This window comes from Triturus cristatus, chromosome 7 (assembly GCF_964204655.1).
Source record: "Triturus cristatus chromosome 7, aTriCri1.1, whole genome shotgun sequence".
Lineage (NCBI taxonomy): Eukaryota > Metazoa > Chordata > Amphibia > Caudata > Salamandridae > Triturus > Triturus cristatus.
In genome coordinates, this window is record NC_140590.1 from 1,686,089,628 (window position 1) to 1,686,113,591 (window position 23,964).

General features: G+C 51.6%; 1 protein-coding gene across 1 annotated transcript in view; it reads left to right on the forward strand.

Annotated features, from left to right (window-relative positions):
* The window catches only part of PTMS (parathymosin), a 63,180-nt gene extending 40,304 nt beyond the window's left edge, over positions 1-22,876 (forward strand). The window contains exons 4-5 of the mRNA XM_085619836.1: positions 5,628-5,701; positions 19,948-22,876. Of these exons, the coding sequence (XP_085475962.1) occupies positions 5,628-5,701; positions 19,948-20,004 (131 nt within the window). The 3' untranslated portion in view covers positions 20,005-22,876. The remainder of the gene's footprint in view (positions 1-5,627; positions 5,702-19,947) is intronic.
* Positions 22,877-23,964: the final 1,088 nt, after the last annotated feature.

Below are 23,964 nucleotides of genomic sequence, written 5' to 3' on the forward strand. Positions count from 1 at the left end.
AAGAGAGTGCCTCGAGAGGAACTGACTGCACACAGCAAGAGAGCGCCTCCAGAGGCACTGACTGCACACAGCAAGAGAGCGCCTCCAGAGGCACTGACTGCACACAGCAAGAGAGCACCTCCAGAGGCACTGACTGCACACCCACAGTGTTGGTGTCTGACTCCACCCTGTTTTGAGGGCACCTCACCTCTTCTAAAGGCGGACCAAGAGAGCCCCTCCAGAGACACTGACTGCACAGAGCAAGAGAGCGCCTCCAGGGGCACTGACTGCACAGAGCAAGAGAGTGCCTCCTGAGGCACTGACTGCACAGAGCAAGAGAGTGCCTCCAGAGGCACTGACTGCACACAGCAAGAGAGCGCCTCCAGAGGCACTGACTGTACAGAGCAAGAGAGCGCCTCCATAGGCACTGACTGCACACAGCAAGAGAGCGCCTCCAGAGGCACTGACTTCACACAGCAAGAGAGCGCCTCCAGAGGCACTGACTTCACACAGCAAGAGAGCGCCTCCGGAGGCACTGACTTCACACAGCAAGAGAGCGCCTCCAGAGGCACTGACTGCACACAGCAAGAGAGCGCCTCCTGAGGCACTGACTGCACACAGCAAGAGAGCGCCTCCAGAGGCACAGACTGCACCGAGCAAGAGAGCCCCTCCAGAGGCACTGACTGCACACAGCAAGAGAGCGCCTCCTGAGGCACTGACTGCACAGAGCAAGAGTGCCTCCAGAGGCACTGACTGCACAGAGCAAGAGAGCACCTCCATTCTGCCGATGTCTGACTCCACCCTTGCGTGGGCACCCTGCCTCTTCTAAAGAGGGACAAGGAGAGCGCCCCCAGAGGCACTGACTACACCGAGCAAGAGAGCGCCCCCAGAGGCACTGACTGCACAGAGCAAGAGAGCGCCCCAGAGGCGCTGGCTGCACACAGCAAGAGAGCGCCTCCTGAGGCACTGACTGCACACAGCAAGAGAGCACCTCCAGAGGCACTGACTGCACAGAGCAAGAGAGCGCCTCCATAGGCACTGACTGCACAGAGCAAGAGAGCGCCTCCAGATGCACTGACTTCACACAGCAAGAGAGCGCCTCCAGAGGCACTGACTTCACACAGCAAGAGAGCGCCTCCAGAGGCACTGACTGCACACCTGCACTGTCGGTGTCTGACTCCACCCTGTTTTGAGTGCGCCTCGCCTCTTCTAAAGGCAGACCAAGAAAGCGCCTCCAGAGGCACTGACTTCACACAGCAAGAGAGCGCCTCCAGAGGCACTGACTGCACACAGCAAGAGAGTGCCTCCAGAGGCACTGACTGCACACCTGCACTGTCGGTGTCTGACTCCACCCTGTTTTGAGTGTGCCTCGCCTCTTCTAAAGGCAGACCAAGAGAGCGCCTCCAGAGGCACTGACTTCACACAGCAAGAGAGCGCCTCCAGAGGCACTGACTTCACACAGCAAGAGAGTGCCTCCAGAGGCACTGACTGCACACAGCAAGAAAGCGCTTCCAGAGGCACTGACTGCACACAGCAAGAGAGCGCCTCCAGAGGCACTGACCGACAACCGCCTCCAGAGGCACAGCCACACTGTTGATGTTGCTGCTGGCACAGCCTGTGTCCTTGCAGTGGCGGATCCTCTGCTAAGATGGAGGAGCATCGCCAACAGTGTGTGTGAGGGGGCGGGGCTGCAGAGTAGGGGAGGAGTGGCAGAATACTCCTTTACGCAATGACTGTTTGGTCGGCCCTCTCGGACCACCCAAACCAGTCATGCGCACTTTCCCCCTTCTCCATGCAGGCTGTAATGCAAGGAGAACATACCCACCTCTCCAGCCCCTGGCTGAGAGCCGTGTCACGGCGCTCAGACCAATCACAACGATGCGGAGAGCCCGGGTGCTTCCTGCTTCTCACAAGAAGCCAGGAGGAGGACAGGACGGGACACAGGAGAGGCAGGGGCAGCCGGCCAGCTGGCCGGCCGGGAGGTAAGTAGTTTTTTTTACCCGATTCCACTCCCCCCACCCCTTCCCTCCCACCTGCCCCACTACTGCGTCTAGGCAGCAGCTGCGACGGTATCCTTGTGGGGAACGTGAGGTTTCCTCCAGAAGATCGGCAAAGACTCCTTCAGAGAAACACTGAGTGGTTGTGTAAACGGATGAGCCCAAATGACTGATTGGTTTAGGCCTATTATGGTCTTTTCAAGGAGTTGCAAGAGCGTACAGCCCACCCATTGCATGCCATTGGTTGCCTGATGTCATTCTCATTTGCATTCAATGGCTTTTCTTTTTCCAGTGTGTCCGTCTGGTGCTTGTAGCCTCTTTACCATCACTCTGATTGGCTGGTTTCTGTTCTTCCACAGTTTACTTGTAGGGAACTAATTTATTTTTTATTTTTGTTTAAGCACTCACTGAGAGTGCATGTGTTTTCCAGCTCTCTCCCTCATGTGCTTCACACGCTCTGCCAAATACCCACCCCCGTCCCGTGTTGGTGTCTCCCTCATGTTGTAAGGTCTTGCTTGTGTGCTTCTCACCTTTGCTAAACTCTCTCCAATGCTTCATGTTGCTTTGTACCTCATGCACTTCTTTCCACCTCACTCCAATGCTCACCCTCTGTGCTGGTTTTCCCCTCCCCTAGTCCAGGCTCTAGTCAGAAAATTTGCGACAAGCATCATGGGCTTCTAAGTGGTAGAAACTAGAGAATGGCATATGTTTATTGTGTTACTTTTCGGTGTGAGTTTCTTGAAGTTGGTTGTGTTATTCCTGAGTAATATCTATTGGTGACCCAGTGAAGGGTGGGCATACTGGGGGTCAGTGAATGTCGGTCTGGCACCGATTTCTCACAATGACGATGATCTTGCCACGATACACCTCATGATGGTCTTGCCATGACATCACACAATGGTCTTGCCATGACACCTCATGATGATCTTGCCATCCTACCTCACGATGGTTTTGCCATGACACCTCACTATGGTCTTGCCATGACACCTCATGATGGTCTTGCCATCCTACCTCACGATGGTCTTGCCATGACACCTCACTGTGGTCTTGCCATGACACCTCATGATGGTCTTGCCATCCTACCTCACGATGGTCTTGCCATGACACCTCACTGTGGTCTTGCTATGACATCTCATGATGGTCTTGCCATGACATCTCATTATGATCTTGCCATGACACCTCACAATGCTCTTGCCATCCTACCTCACGATGGTCTTGCCATGACACCTCACTGTGGTCTTGCTATGACATCTCATGATTGTCTTGCCATGACATCTCATTATGATCTTGCCATGACACCTCACAATGCTCTTGCCATGCTGCCTCACGATGGTCTTGCCATGCTACCTCACAATGGTCTTGCCATTCTACCTCACGATGGTCTTGCCATGACATCTCACGATGGTCTTGCCATGCTACCTCACAATAATCTTGGCATGGCACCTCATGATGATCTTGCCATGACACTTGATGATGATCTTCTCATGCGACCTCATGATGGTCTTTCCATGCGACCTCAGGGCGGGCTTTCCATGCCACCTCAGGATGGTCTTTCCATGCTACCTAATGATATTTTTGCCATGGTAAGATACTGTGTCCTGGGCCCTGGTTCCCGAAGGGGGTGGGGGAGGGTTGTGGGCTTGGGTTTTTGTAAGTAACGGCTTTCTCTCTTTTTGGCTTCCATACACCAAAGCTTCCTCGAATGGACAGTTTTTCGTTTTCCATGAACTTCAAATGACTTGGATTAGATCTGGGAGTGGATATTGGTTCTTCCAAGGACCTGGGAGGTGGCACCGCTATGTGGCTTCTGTTCCAAGTTGCTGTGGCACATTCATGTTTTGTGATTCGACCGCAGGTTTGTTGAAGGTACAAAGCTTGGAGTCAGCTCTGGCAGGTAAAGCTGAACTCTGCCCCACGAAGCGTTGTGAATGATGCACAGAATGGCGAATGGTCATCTGTATCGTTTGGTATGTCACAAGGCGGTGGCATGTTGTTGGCTTTTGAAATTTAGGCACATCCTGGCCACCGACTCTGGTTCCTCTAAAGCTGTGGGTTTCTGTCTTGGGGAAACCTTTGTCGTGGGCAGGGAGGGTGTCATGGGACATACTATGAAAAGCAAATGCCATCACCCTAGGTCTCCTGTAAAATGCAGCCAGAACAGAAGTGCAGAGGGCCTTTTACCACTGGTCCTTCTGCCACTTTACCTGCTGCACTGGGGTGAGGGGACAAGACAGGATGCAGGGGGGCGGGGGAAGAGAGAGAGAGAGAGAGAGGGAGAGAGGGAGAGACTCTTACATTGCTGCTGCCTGTCATGCACTTGCCTCTGTGAGAGGGAAGGTGGTGCTTCTGCTGTGTCTGCTGTTCTCTGTGTCTGAGGAGAGCATCGGTGTCACTCTGCAGCTTGTTGGTACGAGGGATGTTTCCACTGCAGCTCCATGGGCTGTGAATGCTTTGTGTGTGAGGGATGTTAGCTGCTGCCCTGGCTTTGCCTCTTTTCCTGGTGTGAATGAAGCCTGGTACTGCTGGACCCTTTCTTCATGTAAGCTGCTGCCACACTGAAACTAGAGTTTGTGTGCGTTTATGTGTTTGTATTTTTTTGAGAACAAAATACTAAACCCGCTATCCAAAACAAATTTACTACATTATTCACTGACCCTGGGTCGCAGAGTTGCATGCTACTCGCAATAAAGCGCTTCAACACCTCATCAGGAGTAGTAAGTGCTAAATAAATGCAATTACGTTGCAATGCAGTTCAGGAGGCTGCTGCTGCCCTCGCCCTCATCATTTCTACGTGTGAGAGACGCATGTACCCCTGCTTGGGATACACCAGTGGTATGTGTGGGAAGCTTGCACTGCTTCCTCTCTTCACACATCCTTTTTAGGTCGAGCCTGGGCAGCGCATGCACTGCTCTGCGAGGCATGCTGTATTGAGTTAGGGATTTAAAGCTCCGCCCATATTTTTCATTGTCTTGTGTCATTGTCCTTTGTAAATGCTGGCTTCTGAGTCCTTAATCGCCTTGTTAGTCCCTCCTTAGTTCCGCCTTGTCTTCGTTTGAAACCTCCCTTGAGGACTGCCCCTTTTACTCCTGTTGCTGCACGGTGTGTTTTATTTAGTCTGTAAGCACTATTTGCTTCAATGGGTTTTGCCCTACTGCATGCACGACGTGCTTTCCTTACATTCAACGTGCCATGCGTGCTTTCACTTTCCAAGCAGCCGGGAAAATGGCGGCCGCTTCTTGGCAATGCAAAAGGTCTCGCATTTAGGAGAGCTTGAGTTTGAGCTATTGGCATTGTAAATGTCAATAGCTTAAACTCTCGCAATTGCGAGACCTATTGCAAATATTTTTGTTGTTGTCGTGTCTAAGGAAAGGTGTGCGGCCGCTATTAAAGTGAACCCGCGGCATGGGGGCTTGTACCAAAAAAAAAAAAAAAAGTGGCGCAGCCTCCATAAATGTGAAAGCGCCTCATGGGCACTAGTAAACAAAAAAATATTTCCAATGCAATAGGTCTAGCATTTGCGAGAGTTTAAGCTATTGCATTGCCAATAGCTCAAACTCTCGTAAATGCGAGACCTATTGCATTGCAAATGCTTGTTTTTTCTGTGTCTGTGCCAAAGTTCGTCCCCTTACTTCTCAGTTTGTATTTTTTCAGATGATGACGTAGATGAAGAAGACGAGGAAGATGACTATGAAAGTCATGCAGTGAAGAGGTCGGCAGAGGACGAGGTGAGAAACTCAAATGAGGCTCTGAGCACTCCAAAGGTCCAGTGTCCCTTCAGGGCACCAACCACCCCATGCCCCTGTCTCGTCCCTTCACCATAGGACTCTGATCTGTCCAACCAGCTTCTCCTACACTCCACGGGCTCAGTGTCCCTTCAGGGTACCAACCACCCTATGCCCCTGTCTCATCCCTTCACCATAGGACTCTGATCTGTCCAACCCACTGCTCCTACACTCCACGGGCCCAGTGTCCCTTCAGGGCACCAACCACCCCACGCCCCTGTCTCATCCCTTCACCATAGGACTCTGATCTGTCCAACCCGCTGCTCCTACACTCCACGGGCTCAGTGTCCCTTATAGGCACCACCTCCCCCATGCCCCTGTCTCATCCCTTCACCATAGGACTCTGATCAGTCCAACCTGCTGCTCCTACACTCCACGGGCCCAGTGTCCCTTCAGGGCACCAACCACCCCATGCCCCTGTCTCATCCCTTCACCATAGGACTCTGATCTGTCCAACCCGCTGTTCCTACACTCCACGGGACCAGTGTCCCTTCAGGGCACCAACCACCCCATGCCCCTGTCTCATCCCTTTACCATAGGACTCTGATCTGTCCAACCCGCTGCTCCTACAATCCACGGGCCCAGTGTCCCTTCAGGGCACCAACCACCCCATGCCCCTGTCTCATCCCTTCACCATAGGACTCTGATCTGTCCAACCCGCTGTTCCTACACTCCACGGGACCAGTGTCCCTTCAGGGCACCAACCACCCCACGCCCCTGTCTCATCCCTTCACGACAGTACTCTGATCTGTCCAACCCGCTGCTCCTACACTCCACGGGCCCAGTGTCCCTTCAGGGCACCCCCCCCCATGCCCCTGTCTCATCCCTTCACCATAGGACTCTGATCTGTCCAACCTGCTGCTCCTACACTCCACGGGCCCAGTGTCCCTTCAGGACACCACCCACCCCATGCCCCTGTCTCGTCCCTTCACCATAGGACTCTGATCTGTCCAACCAGCTTCTCCTACACCTCACAGGCTCAGTGTCCCTTCAGGGCACCAACCCCCTCATGCCCCTGCCTCATCCCTTCACCATAGGACTCTGATCTGTCCACCCCGCTGCTCCTACACTCCACGGGCCCAGTGTCCCTTCAGGACACCAACCACCCTATGCCCCTGTCTCATCCCTTCACCATAGGACTCTGATCTGTCCAACCCGCTGCTCCTACACTCCACGGGCTCAGTGTCCCTTCAAGGCACCAACCACCCCATGCCCCTGTCTCATCCCTTCACCATAGGACTCTGATCTGTCCAACCCGCTGTTCCTACACTCCACGGGCCCAGTGTCCCTTCAGGGCACCAACCACCCCAGGCCCCTGTCTCATCCTTTCACCATAGGACTCTGATCTGTCCTACCCGCTGTTCCTACACTCCACGGGCCCAGTGTCCCTTCAGGGCACCAACCACCCCATGCCCCTGTCTCATCCCTTCACCATAGGACTCTGATCTGTCCAACCCGCTGCTCCTACACTCCACGGGCTCAGTGTCCCTTCAAGGCACCACCTCCCCTATGCCCCTGTCTCATCCCTTCACCATAGGACTCTGATCTGTCCAACCTGCTGCTCCTACACTCCACGGGCCCAGTGTCCCTTCAGGGCACCAACCACCCCATGCCCCTGTCTCATCCCTTCAACATAGGTCTCTGATCTGTCCAACCCGCTGTTCCTACACTCCACGGGCCCAGTGTCCCTTCAGGGCACCAACCACCCCAGGCCCCTGTCTCATCCCTTCACCATAGGACTCTGATCTGTCCAACCCGCTGTTCCTACACTCCACGGGCCCAGTGTCCCTTCAGGGCACCAACCACCCCATGCCCCTGTCTCATCCCTTCACCATAGGACTCTGATCTGTCCAACCTGCTGTTCCTATACTCTCACCGGGCCCAGTGTCCCTTCAGGGCACCAACCACCCCATGCCCCTGTCTCATCCCTTCACCATAGGACTCTGATCTGTCCAACCCGCTGTTCCTACACTCCACAGGCCCAGTGTCCCTTCAGGGCACCCCCCTATGCCCCTGCCTCATCCCTTCACCATAGGAATCTGATCTTTCCAACCCGCTGCTCCTACACTCCACGGACCCAGTGTCCCTTCAGGGCACCAACCACCCCATGCCCCTGTCTCATCCCTTCACCATAGGACTCTGATCTGTCCAACCCGCTGCTCCAACACTCCACGGGCTCAGTGTCCATTCAAAACACCAACCACCCCATGCCCCTGTCTCATCCCTTCACCATAGGACTCTGATCTGTCCAACCTGCTGTTCCAACACTCCACGGGCCCAGTGTCCCTTCAGGACACCAACCACCCCATGCCCCTGTCTCATCCCTTCACCATAGGACTCTGACCTGTCCAACCCGCTGCTCCTACACTCCACGGGCTCAGTGTCCCTTCAGGGTACCAACCACCCTATGCCCCTGTCTCATCCCTTCACCATAGGACTCTGATCTGTCCAACCCACTGCTCCTACACTCCATGGGCTCAGTGTCCCTTCAGGGTACCAACCACCCTATGCCCCTGTCTCATCCCTTCACCATTGGACTCTGACCTTTCTAACCCGCTGCTCCTACACTCCACGGGCTCAGTGTCCCTTCAGGGTACCAACCACCCTATGCCCCTGTCTCATCCCTTTACCATAGGACTCTGATCTGTCCAACCCCCTGCTCCTACACTCCACGGGCCCAGTGTCCCTTCAGGGCACCAACCACCCCACGCCCCTGTCTCATCCCTTCACCATAGGACTCTGATCTTTCCAACCCGCTGCTCCTACACTCCACGGGCTCAGTGTCCCTTCAGGGTACCAACCACCCTATGCCCCTGTCTCATCCCTTCACCATTGGACTCTGATCTGTCCAACCCACTGCTCCTACACTCCACGGGCCCAGTGTCCCTTCAGAGCACCAACCACCCCATGCCCCTGTCTCATCCCTTCACCATGGCACTCTGATCTGTCCAACCCGCTGCTCCTACACTCCACGTGCTCAGTGTCCCTTCAGGGTACCAACCACCCTATGCCCCTGTCTCATTCCTTCACCATAGGACTCTGATCTGTCCAACCCGCTGCTCCTACACTCCACGGGCTCAGTGTCCCTTCAGGGTACCAACCACCCTATGCCCCTGTCTCATCCCTTCACCATAGGACTCTGATCTGTCCAACCCGCTGCTCCTACACTCCACGGGCCCGGTGTCCCTTCAGGGCACCAACCACCCCACGCCCCTGTCTCATCCCTTCACCATAGGACTCTGATCTTTCCAACCCGCTGCTCCTACACTCCACGGGCTCAGTGTCCCTTCAGGGCACCAACCACCCCACGCCCCTGTCTCATCCCTTCACCATAGGACTCTGATCTGTCCAACCCACTGCTCCTACACTCCACGGGCCCAGTGTCCCTTCAGGGCACCAACCACCCCATGCCCCTGTCTCATCCCTTCACCATAGGACTCTGATCTGTCCAACCCGCTGCTCCTACACCCCACAGGCTCAGTGTCCCTTCAAGGCACCAACCACCCTATGCCCCTGTCTCATCCCTTCACCATAGGACTCTGATCTGTCCAACCCGCTGTTCCTACACTCCACGGGCTCAGTGTCCCTTCAGGGTACCAACCACCCTATGCCCCTGTCTCATCCCTTCACCATAGGACTCTGATCTGTCCAACCCGCTGCTCCTACACTCCACGGGCCCGGTGTCCCTTCAGGGCACCAACCACCCCACACCCCTGTCTCATCCCTTCACCATAGGACTCTGATCTGTCCAACCCACTGCTCCTACACTCCACGGGCCCACTGTCCCTTCAGGGCACCAACCACCCCATGCCCCTGTCTCATCCCCTCACCATAGGACTCTGATCTGTCCAACCCGCTGTTCCTACACTCCACGGGCCCAGTGTCCATTCAAGGCACCAACCACCCCATGCCCCTGTCTCATCCCTTCACCATAGGACTCTGATCTGCCCAACCCGCTGTTCCTACTCTCCACGGGCCCAGTGTCCCTTCAGGACACCAACCACCCCATGCCCCTGTCTCATCCCTTCACCGTAGGACTCTGATCTGTCCAACCCGCTGCTCCTACACTCCACGGGCTCAGTGTCTCTTCAGGGTACCAACCAACCTATGCCCCTGTCTCATCCCTTCACCATAGGACTCTGATCTGTCCAACCCGCTGCTCCTACACTCCACGGGCCCAGTGTCCCTTCAGGGCACCAACCACCCCACGCCCCTGTCTCATCCCTTCACCATAGGACTCTGATCTGTCCAACCCGCTGTTCCTACACTCCACGCGCCCAGTGTCCATTCAAGGCACCAACCACCCCATGCCCCTGTCTCATCCCTTCATCATAGGACTCTGATCTGTCCAGCCTGCTGCTCCTACACTTCATGGGCCCAGTGTCCCTTCAGGGCACCAACCATCCCATGCCCCTGTCTCATCCCTTCATCATAGGACTCTGATCTGTCCAACCCGCTGTTCCTACACTCCACGGGCCCAGTGTCCATTCAAGGCACCAACCACCCCATGCCCCTGTCTCATCCCTTCACCATAGGACTCTGATCTGTCCAACCCGCTGCTCCTACACTCCATGGGCTCAGTGTCCCTTCAGGGTACCAACCACCCTATGCCCCTGTCTCATCCCTTCACCATAGGACTCTGATCTGTCCAACCCGCTGTTCCTACACTCCACGGGCTCAGTGTCCCTTCAGGGTACCAACCACCCTATGCCCTGGCTCATCCCTTCACCATAGGACTCTGATCTGTCCAACCCGCTGCTCCTACACTCCACGGGCTCAGTGTCCCTTCAGGGTACCAACCACCCTATGCCCCTGTCTCATCCCTTCACCATAGGACTCTGATCTGTCCAACCCGCTGCTCCTACACTCCACGGGCCCGGTGTCCCTTCAGGGCACCAACCACCCCACGCCCCTGTCTCATCTTTTCACCATAGGACTCTGATCTTTCCAACCCGCTGCTCCTACACTCCACGGGCTCAGTGTCCCTTCAGGGCACCAACCACCCCACGCCCCTGTCTCATCCCTTCACCATAGGACTCTGATCTGTCCAACCCACTGCTCCTACACTCCACGGGCCCAGTGTCCCTTCAGGGCACCAACCACCCCATGCCCCTGTCTCATCCCTTCACCATAGGACTCTGATCTGTCCAACCCGCTGCTCCTACACTCCACAGGCTCAGTGTCCCTTCAAGGCACCAACCACCCTATGCCCCTGTCTCATCCCTTCACCATAGGACTCTGATCTGTCCAACCCGCTGCTCCTACACTCCACGGGCCCAGTGTCCCTTCAAGGCACCAACCACCCCACGCCCCTGTCTCATCCCTTCACCATAGGACTCTGATCTGTCCAACCCGCTGTTCCTACACTCCACGGGCCCAGTGTCCCTTCAGGACACCAACCACCCCATGCCCCTGTCTCATCCCTTCACCGTAGGACTCTGATCTGTCCAACCCGCTGCTCCTACACTCCACGGGCTCAGTGTCCCTTCAGGGTACCAACCAACCTATGCCCCTGTCTCATCCCTTCACCATAGGACTCTGATCTGTCCAACCCGCTGCTCCTACACTCCACGGGCCCAGTGTCCCTTCAGGGCACCAACCACCCCACGCCCCTGTCTCATCCCTTCACCATAGGACTCTGATCTGTCCAACCCGCTGTTCCTACACTCCACGCGCCCAGTGTCCATTCAAGGCACCAACCACCCCATGCCCCTGTCTCATCCCTTCATCATAGGACTCTGATCTGTCCAGCCTGCTGCTCCTACACTTCATGGGCCCAGTGTCCCTTCAGGGCACCAACCATCCCATGCCCCTGTCTCATCCCTTCATCATAGGACTCTGATCCGTCCAACCCGCTGTTCCTACACTCCACGGGCCCAGTGTCCATTCAAGGCACCAACCACCCCATGCCCCTGTCTCATCCCTTCACCATAGGACTCTGATCTGTCCAACCCGCAGCTCCAACACTCCACGGGCCCAGTGTCCCTTCAGGACACCAACCACCCCATGCCCCTGTCTCATCCCTTCACCATAGATCTCTGATCTGCCCAACCCGCCGTTCCTACTCTCCACGGGTCCAGTGTCCCTTCAGGACACCAACCACCCCATGCCCCTGTCTCATCCCTTCACCATAGATCTCTGATCTGTCCAACCCGCTGCTCCTCCACTCCTAATGCCTCTCGCCTCCCCTCTGTTGTTTCAATATCCCCTGCGCTGTGTCTGCAAACAGCTACATCCCTCTTCATGCTGTAGATTAAGATGCCACGCATATCTTCCGTCTTCAAATAGAAACTGGTCTCCCTTCCCTATAGCTCCACCCTTGCTGCCAAGAGCTTCGGTTGTGGAGACCCGCCAGCATTTCAACTCCTCAAAGGGCGCGAGCCTGCCGCTGGCTCTGTTCATTGAAGGTCGCTTCCGGCAGCTCAGGCAGACTGACAGACATAGAATATGTATCACTAGAACAGGGGCGTAGGAGACACTAAATTCTGGGGGGGACAGGGACATCCTTGTGCACTTTCCAGTGACCCTATACAAATCACCGCCCGTTAAACAAATACAATCGCATACTTTCGAAGTGAAATATTGAGAAAAGCAGGCATGTAGTCACAGTTTGCATGTATGTTTTATTGTTATTTACATTCATATAGTAATGAGACCAAATGTTTAAAAAAAACATATATATGAATCTTGCATCTTAATGCACAAAGCAAACAAAGGCCGCTGACTTAGGGTGGGGGTGTCGTGTTTGCAAGTGCATTAGGGTTTGAAAAGTACCTGCTGCTGCATTCCTGGTCTCCAGCAGTTTTCAGGCAACAATAAAAATGTGAAGATAACTTTGGTGATTAATGTTCTTTTTTTGAGAGAGATCGAAGGCTTGTCTAGTGAAAGTTTTAATTCAATAGGTCAGCGAGTTACTGCTTTTGTCTGAGATATTCTTTTGGTATTTGAAGTTTATAAGTTAAAATCCTAACATTGAACAGTGAGCTATTAACCGTCATCAAAGAGCTGCATAAAAACTTCAATGTATAGATTAGAACGTTATGATTTTTCCCCAGTCTTTCCCTATCCTAATGTTGGAAAATGGGTTCATTAGGATAGAAATCAATTCTGATTATTGAAGAGAACCCCCCAACCATGGTGTTATGTTTTACATTCTGAGTTTGTGTTTCTCTAGTGTTGCAAAGCCGCCCTGGGCACTCCCCAACTTTTTGCTGACTGTTACTGGTGGTACCTGACTGACTGACCCTGGCCTCTGCCTAAACAGCCAGTGTTATTCTGAAAGAGGCACTTAAAAATACAATGAAAACACCTACATACACTAGGGTGCACAATGGGTTAGGGTACCCCTATGATTGGCATGACCTCTCCTATAAGGCCCTAGTACATAATAGGGCAGGGGGATTAGAACTACTTTTAAGTCCCTAGAATATAATAAGGCATGGCAGTTTAGAGGCCAGCAGCCCTTGCTGCGCTTGCATGTGTGCACTGCTGAAGCCTGAGGTCAGTTTAAAAGTAGCCCTGTGTTATAGGCCTGCTTTTAAAATGCAAATTGTGCCCAAACTCGACTTTTGGGTTTGGGGAACTTACAAATTAATCAACTAAAATGTTGGGGCAAAATTAAGTGGAAAAATGTTTTCCACTTAACTATGGCTGTATCATATTTGCCACATAATACATCATCTGCTGCATAATCTAACGGTTTCCTCCAAAACAATTTTGTAGCTCAAACGGATCCCAAATTACTAAAAGAAATGTGACTTGTGTTGCTGTGAAGTTTAGGGCCCTTTGCAAAGGTTAGTAAAGAAAACAATTCCTAAGAAAACAATTGGTCCCAGACACTCCTAATGACACTCAAATTAATACCTGTAGGAGAGTGTAGTATGAAATCAATTCATACAACCAAAAATGTATAATGTAAAGGCACATTCAACAGGGAAATCTCATAGATAAGAGGCCAACCAAAGTCAATTAAATTGCAAACATCAATTTATTTCCCGCTGAATCATATTCATAAAATGCAAACTTAGGGGCTGACTACGATGGCAGGCGGACTTCAGTACCACCGCCATAGAATCGGGGAATGGGACCGCTGGCCTTCAAGGTGGAGGCCCCACGATAGGCATTACGATGCGACTGCCACTACGGTGTTCGCAGTGCCTATCTTTTACATTGCAGCAGGTGCTGCTGGCTGCATCATCCGCCGCAAAGTAAAAAAAAAAGGAACATGTTAAATATATCGGTGCCTGCCACATGGTGCAGTGATATGTTGTGGGGCATCATAGATGCCCCCCAGGACCCATGTCTGAGGGCCAGGGGTAAAGGGGCCTGCTACGGGCCCCCAATGTCCCTTTCGCCAGCATTTCCATGGCAGGTGAACCGCCATTGATAAGCTGGCGGGTAAGGGACATCGTAATCCCTGCTGCGGTGCATGGTAGGCAACACCAGCATTGTAGGAACCACGAGCCCCTCCACCACACTGGCGGGCTCAAGAAGCCCGTCGGGTGCGTGATGGTTGGTCTTTCCGACCGCCAGGTAACCACCCGCCATTGTATTATGGTCACCAATGGCGGTGGGACCGCCACCGACGGGCTGACGTGGCGGTCCCACTGCCATTATAATCACCCCCTAAGTTTGGTGTGCATGCAAATCCTACATTGCCAACCCCTGGCAAGTTGCACTGCTAGTGCTGGAAAAAGGCCAATGGAGGTACCAATGGGTGAGGTGGACTGGCCTCAAGGGTCTTGTGACCTCAGTGACAGATTCACTGTCGATCTAGGATGTGCTTCTTCATATGCCTGCCCGTAAGACTGGAAGTGAACTGCAGTATGGATTGTGGTGGACAGGTCCAACTGCGGGCGCTAAGACACCTGGGCTTCTAAGGTCTATCGGGCCTTCTAAGGTGTAGCATCGGAATAAGATCTGTCAGGAGTGTGGTATGGTGAACTGGTCATGAAGGTCTGAACATGGTTCCCTCAGTTCCAAATTCAGCAGCTCTGGCCAGAGTGCCACATTCTCTCCCACACTGAACACCATACTGCCCCACTGAGAGAAACTCGCACTGCCTTCAGCACAACTCAATTGTGCTGCGACTAAATTCAAATTATGCACTAGACAACAGTAAAATGCTGCCTGAAAAAAAATGAATAACACCCTGGAAAAAGCAAACACTCATAGGGAATGCAAGAATAAGCAAAACATGTGAACTGTAATCAGAAAAAAACATGGTTACCTTAACGGTTTTAAACTCATTATTCAGAAATCAGTAAGTAATTTTGCCTGAAAAGTTCAAGACATGGCTACAGGACCAGGAAGGGACCCCTTTCAATGTCCATTGCTTATATCCTTTCAAAATGTATGCAGTTTGGTTTAAAAAAGACCACATCCCCAAACACAGAGCCGCATTTTATAAGCTAAAATAATTAAAAAGTTGAAAACGATCATATTAAACGTTTCCACTCTACCCATCAACCAGGTATTGCAGTCCCTTTAGGAATGGCGCACTTACCCACCCTGGGAAAACAATGTTGTTCAAAGAAAGAAGATAAAAATAAAGTAGCGCTTTTACTGGCAAACTCTGTAAAGTGGCGCTAATGTGTGTGGGTGTAAATAACAGTCTGGCCTGTCTGCTGTCCACTCTGTATTGCTTTATTTAGGTATTTAACTATTTTTTCTCTCCATTCCGAGGTTTTTCTTTTCAATAGAAAACGGTCAGAAAATGAGGACATTTACAGCCAAAGTGTTCAGCCTTTTTTGGATCAATTTCACAGGGGAACAAATACATACATGCCAACATTTCAGAAGAGCAAAGTGGGAGATTTAAAAAAAAATCCCCCAAAAAATCGGGAGAATGGGACCTTCAATCAGGTTTCTGTCATGTATGGACTTTGGTAGTGTGCTGCTGCAGGATCGGACATTTGAAAGCAAATTCACGTGTGTTTTTTTTATCACCTTTCAGAAGCATGGAGTGCAATGGCAGGCAGAGAAAGAGGGGGATGCAAGAGTTGTGCACTGGCCTGGCAGGTTGCGGTCAGTGCATACACCCTCCTCCGTCAGCCCGGGCTGAAACAGCTTCTGGGCACACACACAGCACCCCTCCCCCCCCCAGTACTTCACAGGTGTTTAAAAGACCATTCGGTTGTTAATGGGGCTTTGTTGGTCTTTCACCCCTTCTAGAGCCCCTGCATCGCCATTCTGACTATTGCCGGAAGAATTAGCACGCTTCACAATACCAAGCCCTGTCAGCTGAAACCCCCGAGGAATCGGGTTTTTGCTTGCAGGAATCGGGAGGCGGGAGACTAGCCTTCAAATCGGTAGTCTCACGCCTGAATCGGGAGTGTTGGCATGTATGCAAATAAAGAAAAGGAGAGGCAAGAGAGAGTACCTTAAGAGCTGCCTCTTGAAATCAGCACGTAAGCAGGAGCGAGACAGAGACAGAAAGAGATGGAGGAATAAAGAGAGGAGGGCAGCCGCCAGAGGCAGATCAGGAGTAGTGGACACGGTCCTTGCCATGAAGGAAAAGAGACAGCGTTTATTTTTTCTCCGTTCTCTGCCCTTCCCAGAACGGCTGAGCCTTCCTGCAGCATAACAAAAGGCAGAGGGCGGGTGGCCTCTGACTCCAGGCAGGTCAAGTGCAGGGCCATTAGGTAGCGCTTTCGCGTGCTAATGGCCCTGCGATAACAGAAGGGAGAGGGGAAATTCCTTTGTCCCCTCATCCCCCCACCCTTGTCCCCCGTGTCCCCCCCACTCCAAAATCTGGGGGGGGATATATCCCGCGTCCCCCACACTTCCTACGCCCATGCACTAGAAAGGAAATTGTGTTAACCCGATTAATGTATGTTTTTTTCGGTTCACCTGCTTAAGAAATCCTGTAATGCAGAACCAGGTAACGACGGGGAACTAGTAGTATTAGTGTCGTGTTATTACCATATCACCGGCGCGTTCCTTGGCGCCCTGTCCTTCGTCATGCCTGACCCCCAGGGCTCCATTTCGGGATTTGTGGTCAGAGAGAGGATCATATCCAGGGGCCACCTGACCTCAGCCCCTGCCCAAGGAAGGGTGCCAACTCTGGACTTTACACCGAGGTCTAAGTGGGGCTGAAAGAGGTCTCACCAGGAGACAGACATAGACAGACATAAGCTTAAGACCGAGTCACAGGCAGGCTGAGACACTCAAGTCTGCGGCGAGGTAGACAGAATGATTCCGACTTGTCTTATCCAGCAGCCTTGCTTTTTAGAGCTGTGGTGAATTAAATTCTGTTGTTCCACCTCTGCCTGAACTAACCTGGCACAGACAGAACCGGACAGGCATAAACAGCCCGGCAGATAAGGATACCCACAAATAGACAGTCACAAATACGCAGACACTTAGTCACAGCCTCAGCTACAATCACTGACGTTGCCATGAAGGCATGAACACTGGCTGGCCAGAGGCAGGCACAGACAGATGTAAACACAAGCTGGCTTTGTCAGTCATGGTAACCTTCCCCCTTCCCCCCCCCCCCCCCCCCCCCCCCCCCCCCTCACGTTAGTGGTTAGAATGTCAGACATCACATGGTTCTGCAGACAGCGCAGGCGCACGCAGGAGCGCGCGCATACACATCCTCTTCCGGATCAGATGCAGCTCTTTGGTACTTCCTGCTTCCCTCTGTGTGAGGACCACGGTGCATGAAGTAGTTCCCTCTACTTATGGTAGGAGTCGAATGGTGCATCCTGTGATATTTGATAGCACCAGGATAATGGTCCCAAGCATGGAGGATGGGTGTGTGGCTGCAGGCATGTGCGTGTGTCAGTGTGTGCGTGTGTATGCGCACACCTCCCTCGCAAACAGCCATCGACGGCAGAAGATGTGTCAGACACTCATCTGCGCAGAAGATTCCAAGTGTGGATGCAGTCTGTATACCTGCACCGGACAGGGGATCTCTATGCAAAGGTATTAAGCCCACCTGGACCTCCCATTTTAGGCAAACACTCCCGGGGCTCCATTGAGGGTTCATAGCGCCCTGCCTTAACGGCTTCAAAGATTATCTGGGCGCAGGATAGGTGGGTCAGGATGTCACATGAACTCCCAATGATCGTTTCTCTCTCTGGCTCCCAAGGATCTCCTGACACCTGTCTCTGCAGTATCCCTAGCTTCCGCCATGCCCAGCAATCCGAGGAATGGTCAACGGCCTCACTGCCAAGCAGCGCAAGCCTTTAGGATACCAGCTTCAGGGGACTGGCACAGGGCTGGGCACCTCTGACAATTACCTGTAGGAAAAGCTGATGGGCGCCTGCCCAACCTGCCTTCACGATGCGCAGGCAAAGGGTAGAGGACTGATTTGCTGCATGACCCTCCCAGAGGTGGTGGTCCCAGTGGTGTAACAAAATTGAGGAGGCCCCCCTCCAAAGTACATGGAGGGGCCCCCCTCCGGACTCACTCAAGAGCTCTCAGGCCAGGGTACTGTGCTGAGGGGGGCCCCTGGAGCTCAGGGCCCCCCGCACTGCGGGGGCCATGGGGGCAGAGAGGGCCTTTGTTTCGCCACTGGGTGGTCCTGCTGGTAATCTGCATGTCGAGTCCTTCTCCCAGGGTCCTCATCACTTCTTCACCTGTCAGGTCTGGGGCTACCTCATTCTCAGGGTTTGCTGAAAGGCATTGTGCCAGCCCAAAGAGTCACGGCCAGTGGCTCGGGCCTAGTGTCCTGAAAATCAAAGAAATAGGAATATAGTGAATACTCGCCTGTCTTAGAGGGTGGAGAGGTCCTTTCTACCCTAAGAAAGGAGAGAGGGGATACGTCTCCCCGAAGCTAAACAACAAGACCTATAGAGTCTCCCTCCCGACTTTACGGCTCTAGCGCAATGAGAGGAAGCCTTCGCCACACCTAGACATCCGTCACAGTAGACTTCAGTCTACGTAGAGGACTAGTGCTCACCTTCCCAGCTCTTGGCATCCTTCTCAGATCCTGTCCTACCCGGGGGGAGGGACCTGTCCCTGATGAGGCCTTTCTCAGTTACACACAGTTTGGGGTGCAGAGCACCCACCTCACTACCTGTCCCCTCACAACAAACTCCATTGTGCGCATGCATGTAGGTTGTTTTTGGATAGTGCAAACCTAAGCAAAAGGCAGTGGATCGGGATCAAGGATATAGTCAGTGGTCCAGATTAAGCATCCTTATGTGCAGTGCAGCCTTCAGATCTGCTGTGCTGTGTGAGGCAATGTGGAAAACTGCACAGGGCTGTATCTACTAAGATTTGCCTGCTGTTGCTCTCACCCCAGAGCTGGGGCTCTAATCAGGCTGCCTTGAGGGATGCACAACCGCACACCAGGGTACAACGATGCCTGTGCACTGTCTCGCATAGGGTTTGTACCGTGCATACACACTTGCAGTGCAAATTCTTAGGCAGAATGTTGTGTGCAGTGCAGCACATATAGAATACTTCATTTGTCCAGAAATGAATATATTTCCCCTTGTTTATGCCTGCTTCAAGTAGGCATTAGTTTTCAATGCAAGGCCTAGGCTAGCTATCTCATTAGATCAGGCATTCGTAAAACCAATGGGTGTTTGAACGAATTTGCCCCAGTATGGCCTCCTGGATTCAAAGTGACGTAAAGCAGTGCAGAGGGGTTTTGGTACTGTTAAAAGGGCACCCTTCCAGCAGAAAACAGCCTCTGCACCGGCAGTAAATACCTTGTGTAATCTGCATTGCTTTGTGCCTGCTGGGCTGCAGGGGAAGCTGGATTCTGAGAGTATAGGAGGCTAGTGATTGGACTCCCTCACTCTCACAGATCATTCTGTACCTGCACATCAGCTACAATGATCTTTCTGCTTGGTAAAGGTACGTTGACAAGCAGGCCATGCCCGCTTAGTACATACGACTGCTATGGCCTTCCTGGGGATACAAGTCAATTATCTCTCACTCCCTTGGCCTAGTCCACCACTGCCACCTAAGGGGCTCAACAGGAGCATCCACACTGTTTACATTCACCTTTATAATAGTAGCAGAAACACACTACATTCACCTGCTTGCCCATGATGTAAAGTGGGACTCATTCCCCCTCCATACACACCAAACTGCATATTCAGGCTTGAATGCCCACCATTGGTCAGTTCCCAGCTCCCAGTGAAGGAGGGCGTGTAAAGAGGCTGCACTTCAAGGAATCCCATGTGTGTGCTCTAACCCATGCTCTTCTTTCTCTCTCTCTCCTTCCACAGGACGAACAGGACTCAAAAAGACAGAAGACAGAGAACGGGGACTCCAGCGATGCCTGAGCAGTGTGACCATCCCATATTTGTCCTCACCCACATCCCATTCTCAGATACTCCTGACACAAAATACCACCAGCCCTCCAGCACTTCCTATCCCATATCTCCAAACTCTTACCCTTGCAAATCCATCATGGGTTCCACACCTGTCCTATCCGCAGACTCCCCGCAGACCGCTTTCCCATGCTCCTGTAGGTTCCATCCGCAGGCCACTCCCTGCTTAAATCTCTCACCTGTGAACCCATCCTGCCCATCACACCTCTTCCATCATCCCACCCTTCAGCCTCCTCAAAGTTTGATTAAGCTCAGCTGGTCCACTACAAAGGGGCAGCCCTTTAGGATAGCCAGACACATAATTTGTGCTGTAATGGAATGGGTAGAACCACAGCAAGGGCAGCCTGTTAACGAGAGAGATCAGAAGTTAATTTTGTGAATAGTATGGAATGTTACAGCCATCATACATTCATGCAGGGGCGGGCAGGCGGAAGTTGGGAATGTAATGACTTCGACAGCACTGAACTCAGAAGAGGGACCTAGAAGCATACGAGCCAGAAAAGCCAACACTCGCGTACTGCAGCACCGAGTGCATAGAGGCAGGTGAAGAATGCAGATCAGCGAAGGAGAGACAGGCATGCGAGACCCCTAACAATGCACAGTCGCAGGAGAGAGGGGGAAGGGGCGCAACAGAGGAGGCTACAAAATCAAGACAGCTACACGGCTTTCAGGCTCAAAAGCCACACTGTGGAGATCATCTGGGCCTCCTCCCCTCAACCAAAAAAAGATGGCATCTTCTGATAACTGGTTGCAAATATTTCTATGATTTAGGATTTTCAACACCTTCAAATCCTCCTGACCATCTAATACCAAGCTGAAGGCCTGTCTCATGCTAGTCTTTAGAAGGCCAAAAATCCCTCCTATCCCTGAGGGCGCTTCCAACTCTCTCTTAAGTCTAATGACCTTGAATATCTTACTCAGACTCCCTTGTCCGAACTGAACATCTACTCATGGCATCCATCCCTTCTACATTCTACATACCCGTCCATCCTTAATCTTCCCTTCCCCGAATATCCTACTCACGCCACTCCCATCCTTCAGCCCTTGAAATCCTAACCCACCGATCCCCTGATATGACTCCTCATATCACCCTCACAGCGGCTGACCAAGGTCTGGCTAACTGTGTAAATATTTTCTCTTGAGATCATCTCGTCCAACACCTTCTTTTGACATTTGTCACTTCAATGTATTAAACTGGAAGAGTACAGCTGCACCCCAGTGTATACATGTTCTATTTCCACCCCATACTATTTTCATTACTGCAGAACTTGCACCAAATTCCCTTTACTGTAAGGCTGCTGTCTGCATCATACCATGCACCACCACAGAATAATAAGCTTCACACTTAAATAATTAACTTCTTTCTCTTATTCTTCTGAGAGAAAGAGACCATGCAGTGAATATTAAAATCCGGTGTCCATGCAGCTGCCACCCCCATCCTCCTCACCGCCTCTCTAACCAGCTGTGCAAAATGTGATCCACTCACAAACCCACCCCAGTTGGGTGTATCATTCTTGCCTTGGCATAGAACCAACTAATGCCCCCTGCCCAGGCGAGGAGGTTTTTAAAGATTTGAAGATACTTCAAAGTTACTGAGAAACTGAATGCTTTATATTGTTTCTGACTCTTCAGTTGGAGAACTAGAAGTCAGGTCTGGGCGGTCTGTGGGTCTGGTGAGCAAGCCCTTCGATGAGTCAAGGCTATTCTTCATAGGGCTGATTGGGCCTCTTCTCCTGAAGCCAACACTGTGTATCCTATTAGAAATATGTACATGTGGGGACAATTTAGCTGGTATGTGGGCACCGCAGCATCAAGCACATTGGTGTAGTTCACTTTTTTTTAATGACTATCGTGCACCTGATGGCTGTGCGAGGTTAGGTTCGATGTACGCAAAGATGTAATCATCTGTAGTGAGGCCAACAGGTACAGGATCCAGCAGAATCTAATGCATTCTGGATCGAAAGGAATAGCCTGCCAGGAAACAACCCAGCAGTACTTCTCTTTTCCACAAAACCTATAGGAAAGCTAATGTCCTCCACTTGTCAAGCTATTTTTAGGCCTCAAGTGGCTATGATTAGGGATGTTGAAGGCAAGAGAAACACTTGGGACACTTGGATATAAAACTACTTTATCATCCAGAAACCAGCTGGTTCACTGAACGTACCAATATGGCAAATACTGGCAAAGGCTCTGCAGTAGTCAGAAATCATGATGGAGGAACATTTGCAATTTGGGGGCTAATACCCCAGCATTTCTAAGTGCGTGCGTAAAGCCCTCTATTTTCAATAGTTATATCAGGATGCTGACTGCAGCCTAATGTGGATTAATTTTAGGAAAATTAGTTCATTGTGTTATTGTATTCAAGAGGTGTATGTAGATTCTCACTCATTAGTAGGTAAAGATATATCTGGTGAGGTAATATTCTCCAATCACACCATAGTGACCCCAATCTGAGTGACTCTGTCAATCTTTGTCTTTCCCTCCCACTCCTTTTGATGAACCACCCCCTCACACCTTTCCACAAGCAGGATTTTTAAACGAGATTAGAAGAGTGTTTTTAATAAGATGTTGTAATTTCCCATATTCACACCACTCCCTGTGCCCTCTACCCCTTTTTCCAGCAGATACAATAGCTGGGACGTGCGTAGACTGGCGTCCGCAAACCGGAAGGACTCCCTTTTTAACGAACGGACCAAACCTTTTGAATCGTCACTTTTTTGTAAATTCAGGCACAGGTGCATTTTGTAATGATATATATATATTATATACATCATATATATATATATTGTTTCAGCACTGTAAATAAAACAAAAAAGGAAAAAGAGCTTTGCATGTGCCTTGGTGTTTTATTTTTTGTCACAATGTCTATTCTTGTTACTCAGGAAGGGTTTTCAGGAAGAAGTGCGCCTTTATTGCAATATCAAATTTGGCGCGTGGGGCCTTTGAAGTCCATTGGAACAATTCGGATTGGGCATCTGGTGGAATGCTCTGGGTTGAGAGATCTTACATTTGATTGGAGAACCCACTTTCATTCAGTGATGTAGTAAATCAAGCCAGTGGTGTAGCGGTCAGGTGGTACCCGGTGCGGAAAATTTCTTGTCACCCCCGACTTGACAAAATGGCAAAAATATGTTTTTAAAACACATATTTTTGCCATTATGTCACCCCCCTCCGTGAAGACACCCGGGGCGGCCCGCACCCACGCACCCCCCTTCCTACGCAAATGAAGCCATCCGTGGTTACAGTGAGAGAATTTTTCAGACCTCTGGCTGCATCATGGGTACGAGTTTTATATACCTTGGGGCAAATTTACAACAAAGTAACGCAGCACGGTGCAGCAAGTAATTTTGCTGCGCCGTGCTGCGTTAGTTTGGAAAGCACAGAGATGCGACATATTTACAAGAATATGTTGCATCTCTGTCCTTCCCCTGCACTGGCGCACAAACTGCAGCTATGCGCAGGCGTAGGCACCCTTGCACCATGGTGCAAGGATGCCTGCTTCGTGTGGAGATTGTTTTTGTGCAGGAAAGAACACCTTCCTGTACAAAAACAATCACAAGAGGCTTTTTCCTCTTTCAATGCGTGCTGTAGAATGCAGCACGCATTGAAAGAGGAAAAAACGAGGAGTAATGAAAAAATGTCTCCTCGTTGCGCCTCACTACGCCTCCTCTAGGGTGGCGTAGTATTCATACACATCTCCTGATTTACGATTTCTCGTAAATCTGGAGATGTGTCTTGTTCCTTGGGTGTTGCGTGGGAACACCCACAGCAACACCCATGGAACGCCCCTTCAACGCAAAGTGCTGCGTGTGAAGGGGCCATATTTATGAGGAGAGGAAAAGTCACGCAGGGTGGCTTTTCCTCTCCTTGTAAATATAGAGGAGCCCCCTGCGCCACCAGTACGTCACGAAA